Source organism: Echinops telfairi, unplaced genomic scaffold (genome assembly GCF_000313985.2).
Source record: "Echinops telfairi isolate 266 unplaced genomic scaffold, ASM31398v2 ScPeMD7_70;HRSCAF=299, whole genome shotgun sequence".
NCBI lineage: Eukaryota > Metazoa > Chordata > Mammalia > Afrosoricida > Tenrecidae > Echinops > Echinops telfairi.
In genome coordinates, this window is record NW_022103968.1 from 520,861 (window position 1) to 532,312 (window position 11,452).

At 61.4% G+C, this 11,452-nt stretch overlaps 1 protein-coding gene across 1 annotated transcript; it reads right to left on the reverse strand.

Moving 5' to 3' along the window:
- Positions 1-509: 509 nt before the first annotated feature.
- Positions 510-9,473, reverse strand: ADGRA1 (adhesion G protein-coupled receptor A1). Its single transcript, XM_004701221.2, has 3 exons — positions 9,231-9,473; positions 2,615-2,713; positions 510-2,256 (listed from the first exon to the last, which is right to left on the reverse strand). The coding sequence occupies exons 1-3, from the start codon at positions 9,365-9,367 to the stop codon at positions 1,137-1,139; spliced, it is 1,356 nt and encodes a 451-aa protein (XP_004701278.2). The 5' UTR covers positions 9,368-9,473; the 3' UTR covers positions 510-1,136.
- Positions 9,474-11,452: the final 1,979 nt, after the last annotated feature.

Here is an 11,452-nt window from a genome sequence, read left to right on the forward strand (position 1 = left end):
CGGGAGCAGAGGCTGCTGGGGCCTCTGAGGGTTCTAATAACACAAGGATTCTCTATGGGTGGGGAACACGGTGGTGAGGGCACAGACAATGTCCACGTTTACAATAACAGGGCAGCAGGCACCTCCCACAAGACCTGCCCACCCATCTGGGCCCTTGGCTCTCCTGCGTCCCCCGCAGGGTCGCAATGTGTGGGAGGGGCCATGGCTGTTTCAGGACAGTCACAGTGAGCACATGGGTGAAGAATGTGAGCGTTCACAAGCATGTGTGTGAATGCGTGAGTGTATTAGTGTGTACACGTGTGCAAGGCCGTGAGGACTTGTATGTCTGTGTTTTTAAAGGTGTGCATGTGTGTATAAGATGAAGGGGTCCAACGTGAGGGGCCTAGGAACCCACCCTTCTTTGTGACAGGCTACTGGTCATCAACCGACATTTGAGCCCAGGCTCCCATGGTAAGGCAACACGGAGCAATGTTGCACATGACAGCCAAGAGCCACCCCAGCCACTTGGCTTGTTGGAACAGAGAACTTTATTGTCCCCAAGGCCCAGCGGGGTGGCATTCAGGCAGGTTGAAGGGCCACTGAAGCATGTTTGGGCGTTTCTAGGCGGTGGCTCCTACTGCCTGCCCCCCAGACAACCCCTGGAGATGTCCACCTGAGAGTTGCAAGTGGGGCTCCCGTGTGGGCGGCCCAGGCCTAGGGGCAGGGGGGCACAGAGCAGCAGTTGGGGTTCGGGTGCTGGGCCCCTAGCCACGGGGCAGCTCCCCAGGAACGGGCGGGGCTGCAGGAGAGCCCCTCGGACCTAGAAGTTCCACGCCAGAAACCAGGGAGCAGCTGGCGGGGTCTCTGTGTGTATGTGCGCGCGTGCGCGTAGGTGAAGGGTGTGGGGGCTGCCAGAGGGGTGTGCTCAAGCTTTGAGGGCCTGCCGGGGGACTCCTTAGGACCGCTTCCCCAGGACCCTAGGCAGCCGGTGTGGGACAGTGGGGATAGGGTTTGGAGGGGGCTCAGCGCGGGGGGAGGGGCTTTCCCTCTGGTCCTTGACCGCAGAGCTGCTCGATCCCCATTGCGCCACGCCCCTGCGCCGAGCTCGCGGGGGCGCAGGCCCGCCCGAGGTGGTGGGGCGCTTCTGTGTGCCCCGCCTACACGGTGGTCTCGTTCCGCCAGGGCCCCGTGCGGATGTTGCCGGTGCTGTCGGCACCGTAGGGCAGCCCTTCGAGCAAGGAGCCTTTGAGCGCGCCATTTTGCCCGGGGCCGCCGAAGGGCAGGGACTGCGTCCGGCGGAGCATCTCGAAGTGCGCCGGGCCGGGCCGCGGGGTGCAGCCGTACAGCACGCTGCCCTCGGACTGGCCAGCCATTGGGAAAGGGTCCCCCTGGGCGCAGCAGGCCAGCGTGTGCGCGCCCGCTGGGCCCTCCAGCGAGCTGGGCGGGCTGTCGGTGGGCGAGCTGCGGGGGCTGCCGTCCAGGCTGGCCGGGATGTGGTAGGCTGCCCGCGGCCGGCCGAAGATGGGCGGCCGAGTCCTCCCGGGCAGGCAGCGGTGCGGCGGCGGACCTGGCCCGAAGGCGTCCTCAGCGCCGTCCAGGCCCAGCGCCGCCTCCTCTAGCAGCTGCTCGCAGTGCATGTTGGCGCAGCAGGGCGTGGTCGGCGACAGGCAGTGGGTGTGGCTCTGGGCGGCCTGCAGGTTGGTCATCTTGCAGTGGCCGGCGGGATGGTGGCCGCAGCCCGGGTGGCCGGCGCGTGGCGAGTCCGGCAGGCAGTCCGCATCGGCGCCGGCGCGACGGCGGGCGGGACAGCAGGACCACCAGCAGCGCCACACGTCCTCGCGTTTGGCGCAGTGGTGGATGACCACGAAGAGTCCCAGCGTCACGCAGAAAGCCCCGTACAGGCAGCTGAAGATCATGTCCAGGAAGGGCCCCTGCGACACGGCGAGCGCCCCGAAGGCCCAGGTGGCCGCGAAGAGGAAGAGCGTGAAGGCGGCGGCGCGCAGCTGAGCCCGGAAGGAGTGCTCATTCCGCAGCAGAGAGGAGGCAGCCGGGCCCTCGCAGCAGGGTTCGGAGCCTGGCCCCGCGCGGTGGCCCGGGCCTGAATCCGGTGCCGCCAGCCGCTGCTGCTCCTCCGTGCGTTCACGCAGCTCATACCTGCACTCGGGGTGGCGGCGCAGCTGGACGTAGGTGCCCAGGAAGTACACGCAGCTGATCAGCGTGATGAAGGCCGCTGGGCCGTAGAAGGCGCCCAGGCTGGGCTCCCAGGACATCCAGCAGCTGTGAGGAGGACAGCGTGGACAGCAGGGGCAGCTGGGGCAGCTGTCAGGGACAGCTGCACACGGGAAAGGCCCAAGGGGTGCAGCTCTCCACCGCCTCTCCCTAGTGCACCCCTCCTGGCTATTTAGTGCTCAGCGGCCTGCCCCCTCCCTTCTCTGCAGGGGCCATGGGGTGAGCCCAGGGTGAGGAGAGGGGCTGGGCAGGGTGGGTGGGTATTCATTGCTTTCAGGAGGGCTTCAGTAGCCACAAGGCCTGGAGGGTCTCTGTGGGGAAAGCCCAGCTCCTGGAGCTGGGGACCCCCACTGGTGGGGACTCGGGTCTCCTTGGAGCTGCCCGGCCTAAGCGGTCAGATACTCACTATGCAGCTTCCCCGTCCTCGGCCCCGTAGTTCCTGATGTTCGTGGCTGCTGTCACCCCACAGATGATGAAAGGCACCCCTCCACTGAGGAGATAGAACCTGCCAGAGGGTGGACACCTCAGCATGGGGCGCCTGCATCTGGGGCAGTGCTGGCCCTCAGTGTTCCTGGGGTCTGAAGTCCTGCCCCCCAGGGTTCCCCCAGGGCCGTTTGCTCTCACTCCTCCTGCTCCACCAGGGGCCACAGCAAGGCCTGGGAGGTGCATTCCCAGTACAGGTGACCCAGGGACCACCTGATGACCCCCCCCACACACACACCCAGACCCCTCAGGAGGAGACAGTTAATTTCTCAGCTGTGTGTGCAGGGGGGGTGGGGTGGGGCTGCCTTGGGCGCTCAGCTGAGCTCACTGGGAACTGGCCTCAGCCAGGGTCTGAGGTCCCCCCCTACCCCTGCAGGAAGTGGTGTCCAGGGCTGGCCAGTGCTGGGGGTTCCAGATCTCACAAGTGCAGGGCGGGATCTTGGAAGGGCCTTGCCTCCTTGAAGGGTCGTCATGGAGGCTTCCGTGTGTCTGTGCCACAGCCCCCCTTCCTGACCCAGAAAACGATCCAAGTCACATTTCAGGCCAAGGAAAAGGCAAAGAGGGTCAGAACCAAGGAAAGGCAGGCTACATTAGCCCGTGTGTGTTGAGATCGTAGCTCTCCATGTATGGATCCCTGGAGCCCTGGTGATTCAAAGCCACCAGCCGCTCTGTGGGAAAAAGGAGTGGCATCTGTCTGTGGAGATCATGGGCTTGGAACCCCCTCAGGGCAGCCTGCTCCACTGCGGGAGGATGGGCGTCACGTGGAGGGGTTTTTGGTAGGCATTCATCTATTTATGACTGCCATTCATAAGGGCATTTTGAACAGAATGATGCAGGAGAGTTGGAAGGACATGGGTGAAAAAGGCTGTGCCAACCATGACCCTAGGGAGTTCCAGCCAACCAGAGACCTTGAGACTGAGGGCCGTTTCCCAGCGGGAACAGGGCGAACCCACAAGGCCACCTTCACAACTGTATCTGTGTGTGTGGCACATAAATGGATAAAGGATGTGGCGAGGCCCCAGCCAGCTAAAGGGAGACTCAAGCCTGGCTAGTAATCGCAGTGGCCGGGCTAGCTGCCAGCCACCACTCCCCAGGCACTGCTCTCCATGGCCTGTCACAGTGGAAGACCAGCACACTGCCCCCACAGCACGTTTCAAGGCTGGAACACCCCCCTTCCCACCCCCCTAGCCCCCGCCTCCTGAGGGTCTCTGGCCACAGTGAGATGGATGTAGGATGAATCTCAATATATCTGTAAACCCAGCACACGTGCCTCTAAACCACTCACAGGTCAATGAAGTAGCCACAAGGGAATCCAGGAAATATCCAAAGCAGAATGATGGCGGGAAAAAGCAGTACCTCCTGGGGTACAGGGGGCAGCACTTTGGAGGAGGTGCCCACACTGGAAATAAAGGGGGACTTGAGACACACACACATACACACACACACACACACACACACACACACACACACACGCACCCTGTCAGCTGAGCCCAGTAAACACAGGAGGAAGGAGATATTCACAAGGAGCAGACCGACAGACCGTGGGATGACCAAGGCTTCTGAAAGACCAAGGAGAGAGTCAGCCTACCAGATGGCCGGAAGGAGGGAGAGGACAAAGGTGGCTGGCTGGCACCAAGCAGGGCTGCTCCTGTGTGCCCCTCAGAAGTTGACAGAATAACCGAAGGCCTCAGACCTGGCAATTTATAGGATTGGATAAATCCCTTGGAAAGATACCAGCTACCAACGATGAAACCAGAAGATTGACAAATCCTGAGTATCCTGTGTCTAGTGCGGAAGCTGAATTCAAGAATAAGAGAAACCGCCTAACCAAGAAAACGCCAGGCCTGGCCCTTGGGCAGGGGCAGGGGGTGCGGTAGCAAACTCTTTGAGGAAGTGGAGAAGGAAGGGCCCCGAGTGATCTCACCCTGTGGGATGGCAGGATCATTGTGCCGGAGCCAACAGACATTACAAGGAGAGAGGAAATCTCCTTAGACTAGATGACCAAACAATACCTGGGCATGTTGTAGACAGGATGCTGTCATTTCTGGGGAAGACTTACTGCCCCACCTAGAAACACAGGCAGCATAGTGCCTTCCTCAAACTCACGGACAAAGCTGAGAACTAATGTTCCACCAAGACACCTCGGCGAACCAGGCTTAGGGAAGGAGCACCCCTGCTCCATTATGAGACGGACCTGCAGTAGCCTGGCCATTCCCATTTGACTGCTGGCCTAAAGGTTGGTGGGTTGGACACATCCTGGGAGCGTGGAGAAAGGACTGGTGACCTGTTTTCATTGAACTCTGGCGCAGCCTGCTGCAATACCGTTTTTTAAGGGACAGTCTCATAACCCCACGATGTGGTGGTGGAGGAAGAGAGAACTGACAAAGGGGCCGGCAGAGTCCAGAAACAGAGCCTGACTTTCCACAAAGCAGCCGGCAGGGGAGCTGTTCCAAGGCTGGGAAACAGGGCAGGGCACCGAGCAGCACTGCGCTTCCCTGAGAGTGAATCTGGGGTGGGTCACACCCAGCAAGTAGGGTGTGCTCAGAGGAAATGCGGGAGATGGTCTTTGATGTGAGCAGGGACTGAATGCTGGGGCGAGGGAGCATTTGGAGGTTGTCCTGCCATCTGCAGCTGCCTGGGGGTGCAGAGAAGCATTGGGGTCCAGTGGATTGGGGCCTGGGAGTGCAGTCTGGTGGTGATAAGTGCAGGAGCTGAGTGGGAGGCCTGTGGGGGGCTTACTGTAAGCTCCTTTGTGTTGGCCTGCAAGTATTCACAGTAAAGTGTTAGTGGTGGTGGTGGTGGGGAACCCTTCTGAGGACCTCCGTGAAAGGCAAGTCCCTGCCCAAGGGTGCATCTCTGCCTGGGGAGGGGGCTGAGTCCAGTGGAGGAGGCTGGGACCTTGGAGACCTGACCCAGAGGTGGTGCCTCTAGGCTAGGGTAAGAACAGAGGGCTCCCAGTGGGGGTTCTCATCCCCAAGCTCCTGGATATTCTGCCCCAATCCACCCAGGACCACCTGCACTTCGATCCCTAGTCACCAGGAGGGAGGGGCTCGGGAGGCCCTGGCAGAGATGTCCAGGGTCCTGGGCTCTTTGTGTGACCTCCTCCCTCCCAGCCCAGAATGGATGCCTGGCTGTAAAGCGCAGTCCGCACATGGACAGCAGATGGCGGAGCAGGGTTGTCTCCTCTTCTGAGGACCCCACCGCCCAGCTACTTCCCACCAAGCCACCAGGTCTGTACCCAGCCTGGGGGAGGGGATTTCTAAGTCTCTCTCAGCCCGTCCCCGCACCCCCAGCACCTCCAAGTCATCACTACCACCCTCTTATATCTGCCAGAGGCCCTGGTGGAAGAGGACAGGGTAGAGAGACTGGGGGTCCCCTCAGTCAGAGATCGGGGGTCTGGAAGTCAGAGAGCACACTCAGAGAGCCTGCCCACCCCCCCACCCCGGCATGTGGAGGGGCCACATGCAGTTGTGGGGAACCAGAGCAGAAGGCCGGGCCCAGGCTGCCCAGGGCCCTGGGAGGGTATGCTGCGGGTTCAGCCCCTGAGGCCTGTTTGGCCATCCGCGTGGCTCCAGGGCTGTCAGCAGTGGACGTGTATCATTTCAAACCTCTAAGGCTGTGGCCATTGGGATGGCCCCACCACGGGCAGCAACGAGCGGTTCCTCATCCACACTGCCCTGGAGGGACAACTCCACCACAGCCAGCACACATGACCCCGTTTGCACAGCCCATGACCTCCCGCAGTGACACGGCAGCAGTGACACGTGGGGGAGTCTCAGCCACTTGTGGCCCAGGCTGTGTGGAGCCAGTGTGCAGGAGCTGAGTGTGCAGAGGCAGGCGGTGCTGTCCCTTGGCCCAAGGATTGGGTTGATGGTAGTCAGTGAGCACCTGTCCCCCTCAGCCTTTGACCAGCGTCTGTCTGCCTGAGGGACCTTGTGGAAGAAGCCATCCCTGTTTACAGCCATCAGCCCTAAGAGCTGCCCTGGACCTTGGAGTACATGCCCACCTGACTCCTGGCCCCCGCCTGACTCCGGCCCCACCAGCCTGGGGCTCCCAGTGACCCGTTCAGGCAAACAGAACCCGCAGGGTAGGAAGTGCAGTTAGGGAGGGCCTTCCTGTGGTCGGTGCGGGCCCCAGGGTGGCTATGGCGCCAGGTCGGTGGGGAAGGGGTGTGTGTGCTCTGGGTGGAGGCTTCACCTGTGGCTGCATGCACAACAGACCCCCATCTTCCGTCCCAGAGGCATCTGCAGGTACTCCCCCCCTCCCAGAGCTGTCCACAGCCTCTCCCTCCCAGATGCGGTGTGGCCTTCCCCTCTGCTGCCACCAGGGGCGCTCAGTGCAAGTCCCCGCAGGGGCCCTGGGCCTGGGATGACCATGCTGGCTCTGGATTTAGGGTGAGGGCACAGATGCAGGCCCAGTGGCTGGTCTGAGCTTGGGGATGCTACTGTTTGAGGGCCACAAGCCCCCTGCCCCTCAGGGAACCCTCAGCTTCCCCTCCCATGCCCCTGCCTCTCCCAACCTCTCCCCTGGACACCAGCTCGCCCACTCACCACCCTGTCCCTCTTGCTCTGCCCTGACTGTCTCAGCCCTCTCATCACTGTCCCACTGAAGCCACTGCTTGTCCCTCATACCACACCCCATATGGATGTGGTGACCCTCAAGGCTGCCATCACGGGAGCACCTCACAGGGACCCCACACCGGAGACCTATGCCCTGACAGCGTCACACCTGCTCTGTGGTGGGAGGGTAGGGCAGAAACCCGAACATGCAGGGGGACAGCCTCGTGCCCACTGCTGCCCACCTCCAGTGAGCTCCCACAGGGATGGAGCCAACCTGTGTCCACTGCTGCCACCTCCAGTGGCCCTAGTGCACAAGCTCCCCAGGAAGACTTTTCCAAGCCTCCCTTCATCCATCCCTCTGGCTCCATCTTCACAGTCACCTGGTGGCCCCTGGAGGCCTCTGACCACTAGGTCACGTTCAGCCCTTTCACCACGAAAGCACTGCGACGTCCTCCCCTTGCCACCAAGGCAACCAGCCTTGGTCACACCTGTGGCAGTGACCCCACATTGTCTGCTGTCTGCTGTGGTCATGGCTCTGAACCTGAGCCTGCCTGGACACTTGATGTGCACTTGGAAAGCAGCAGAGAGGACAGGAACAGCCTGCCGGAGGCCCCGGAGAGCAGCCTGATCCCAGGGGCCCGAGGCCCCCACGGGGAGATGGGATGGTGGGCCTGACCCTCAGGGTGCAGAGCTGCTGTCTGGCCAGCTGCCAAGGGGTGACATGGTGACTGGACCTAGCCATCAAGCTTCCCCAGTCACACACTCAGCAGACATCACTGTGCCTCTTCAGACAACATGGGCCATCATCCCATCTACCTCAAATGACACTTCCCAGAGGTATGGGGATGCACTGGGCTGGCCAGAGCTGCCCACAAGGCCGGGGAGCCCACCGCTATGCCATGTGAGTCACCTGGGTGAGCAGTCACAAACCCCACAGAGCCCAGTGTCAGCCAGCAGCTGGAAGTCTAGCCCTGGTGGCCCCAGCCCCTCCCGGGAAGGGCCTTTGAGGCTCAGGCTTGGTGGTGGATTTCCTGTGCCTACTGTGCCCTGTGCTCTGTGCCCTGTGCCATGGGTTCAGTGCTCTGTGCCCTGTGCTCTGTGTTCCATACTCTGTGCTCCATGTTCTGGGCTCTGCTCTGTGCTCCATGTTCTGTACTCTGTGTTCCATGTTCTGTGCTCTGTGTTCCATGCTCTGTGCCCTGTGCCCTGTGCTCCATGCTCTGGACTCTGTTCTGTGCTCCATGCTCTGTGCTCTGTGCTCCATGCTCTGGACTCTGCTATGTGCTCCAGGCTCTGTGCTCCAGGCTCCAGGGTGCTCATGTGGCTTTTCTTCTCTAGATGTTGCAGGGAAGGCTTTTTGTGGCTGTGATTGAGTTGCTGGCCCTGGGTGGCTCGGGTGGGCCTGGGTCAATCAGGAGGAGGCCTTCAGGTTTCAGAACAACCTGCTGTGGTCCCACATTCCCACCCGCCCCAGATGCCTGAGGGCCAGTTTCCTAAATGACTCTCTCTACCTCTGGGGCCAGCTTCTCAGAGAGCTTGGGGTGGTCTATGGGCCAGATACAGCCTGTTTTTGAGGGCAGGCCCACACTCTGCCTGGCACGGAGGCAAAGCCAGGCTTTTGCCCACTGGGATCCTGCCTGTCCTGAGTCAGAAAAGCTTGTCAGCAAAGCCCCTGGAGGCCCAGCCCTGGTAGCTGCTGTCTGGTCACAATTGGGGGCATGCTCTCGAGGAGTACCTGCATGCCTCATCTCCCAGAGCGGGTGCAGCCTGGCTCAGCATCCAGCCCTCACCCCAGGGGACTGCCCATGGCTACCAGGTCTCTGCACCCATCCTGCCCCATGTTCCAGGGACATCCTAGGAGGGGGAGGACCCCACCAGCAGCTCCCAGCCTGCCTCCTCCGGGGTGCTCTAGCCAGAGGGACCTGCATGGAGCCATTGCCCTCAGACCCCGGCTTGGAGGGGGCTGTGTGGACGAGGTACCTGAGCAGCGGCTGCCTGGGGAAGGGCGGCTGGTCGGCACTGGCACAAGGCGGGGCCTTCCTGGTCACCTGCCTGTAGATGTTCCTGGCCGTCACCCCGATCCACAGCAGGGTGGACAGTGTGGCGTAGTGCAGCATGATGCCCACCTGGGGAGGAGAGTGTGCTAGTCCCCTGGTGTCCAAGGAACCCAGCCCTCAGCCTGCTCTGCACCAGGGGCAAGCAAGTAACCGTGGGGGCAGACAGAGTGGTCACAGGGCCCTCATGGGAGGTGCATGGGCTGCGAGAGCATATGGCTGGGGAGCGACACTCTTTCTTTCTGCTGGAGATGGGGCCAGGGGTGTGGGGGATGGAGCGTGATGGTGGGGTGGTTCAGGGATGGAAGAGCTGGGGAAGGCTGCATTAGGGTCTGGGGGATGGGGAGGTGGGGACCCGGGAGAGATGGGGGAGCCTGGGGTCCAGGTAGAACAGGAAGGTCTGGAACCCATCTCCTAGAGTGGTATGCATGCTGCCCCACATGTGGGGAACAAGTCTGTGAGCACACGTGCCTCTGTGTGCACACCTGCTGCAGCAATATGCGTCAATAAGCACATGCTAGTCCCTGTGTACACCATGCTCATGTACGTGTGCACGCCAGTGTGCATGTCCCCATGCACGCACACATCTCTTACACACTTGTCCACATACTCACCTAGGCTCCCCCCCCCCGCACCCCCCAGCTGTCCTGGCACATCTATCCCCGTGCACATGTATGCTTCCCTTCACACTGTCCTGGGACATGTGTCCCCATGCATATGTGTGTCCCTGCTCTTACATGCCATAAGCACAATCCCTGTGCTGCTGTACACACAGGTAGTCCTCAGGCACAGGGCCCTGTGAGCTACAGATTGGCTTTTCCTGGTCCAGGCCCTTACATAGGTGCCCCAAGAGAGAGGGCATGACCCCTGCAGAGCTCACAAACCCTTGTTCCCGGGTGCTGGTGGAGGACCCACTGTTGGCATGTGTGGGCAGAGCAGCTCTGAAGGAGGGAACCGCATCAGCCATGTGTCCATGGTCAATATCCTGTCCTTTGGTGGGGACAGAGAACATGGCTATGATTTGCCAGGCATTGCTGGTGTGGTGGTCACCTGCCAGGTTCTGCTAACCTCAAGGTCAGTTTGAAACCGCCAGCAGACAGATGAGGCTTTCTACTCCTCTGAAGAGTTACAGTCTCCGAACCCCCCAGAGGCTGCCCCATGGGGCTGCTCTGAGTCGGGGTCGCAGGCAGTGTGGACAACCTCAGAGGCAGTCCACCCTGCCCCATGGACTTGCTGGCACTGCGAGTTGGCAGGGGTTTTGAGCGTAGACTCTCGGGCGCGCCCTGCTGAGCAGCCAGGGAAGAATGAGTCTGTAGTGGAGCTGAGACTCGCTGACAAACGTGGGGGCCGGTGGGAGTCCAGGCTTGACTGCCGGGATGGGGTGGGGTGGGGCTTCCATGGATGCCCGCCATGGCCCTGCCATGGGTCAGAGCAGCAGGGGCCCCTCCTGCCTGTCCCTAGGCCCGCAGCCACACGATGGACAGTCTCTGGGGAAAGGTAGGCCTCTTCTTCTCAGTGGGCAGAGATGGGGCAGCACAAACAAGGTCCCACAGCACCAGCCGTCCAGCTGCAGGGCTGACCGAGGGTGGTGGGAGGAAGGCACCAGGGAGAGTTGGATTGGGGAGCCTCGTGCAGAGAGGAGCCAGCTGGGGGTCTGAGGAGGACAAACCCCGACTTTAGGGTGGGCACATGGTTATCCGGCTGCGATGCTGCTCTCAGTGTGTGACCTTGTTGAAACTGTTCATGCCGATGTTTGGGGCTTCTGCCCAAGAGGATTCCAGAGCCAGGCCGCCAGAAAGGTGGCCCCCAGGCCCGTGCCCACTCTCTGGGGACTGCCAGGTGGCCTCCGAGGGCCACCCTCCCTCAGGGTTGTGGATTTTCTCAGGCTAACCGCTCACAGTGGCCTCTCACTGCCCACTACAATATGCCAGTCTTTGGGTCACCCCCAAAGAAGTTGGCTGATCCCATGGCTGGGGCAGAGGGCTCAGACCAGAGCCTGACCAGACCTGCTGCACCAAGTCTGACTCACAGGGGCCCCACACAGCACTGGTGGGCTGGTGGGCTCCTAATTTCTGGTCTTACGGTTAGCAGCCCCAGGTCAGCCCAACAACAGACAGACAGCCCACTGCCACCAGCCTGGGCAGAGTG

Bases quoted from the DNA above. Each gene is read 5' to 3' on its own strand.
- ADGRA1 (XM_004701221.2), bottom strand. From the start codon at position 9,367: ATGCTGCACTACGCCACACTGTCCACCCTGCTGTGGATCGGGGTGACG. The intron at 2,714-9,230 runs GTACCTCGTCCA...ACCCTCTGGCAG, and splicing joins CCCAGGCAGCCGCTGCTCAG to GTTCTATCTCCTCAGTGGAG. The intron at 2,257-2,614 runs GTGAGTATCTGA...TCCTCCTCACAG, and splicing joins GAGGACGGGGAAGCTGCATA to CTGCTGGATGTCCTGGGAGC.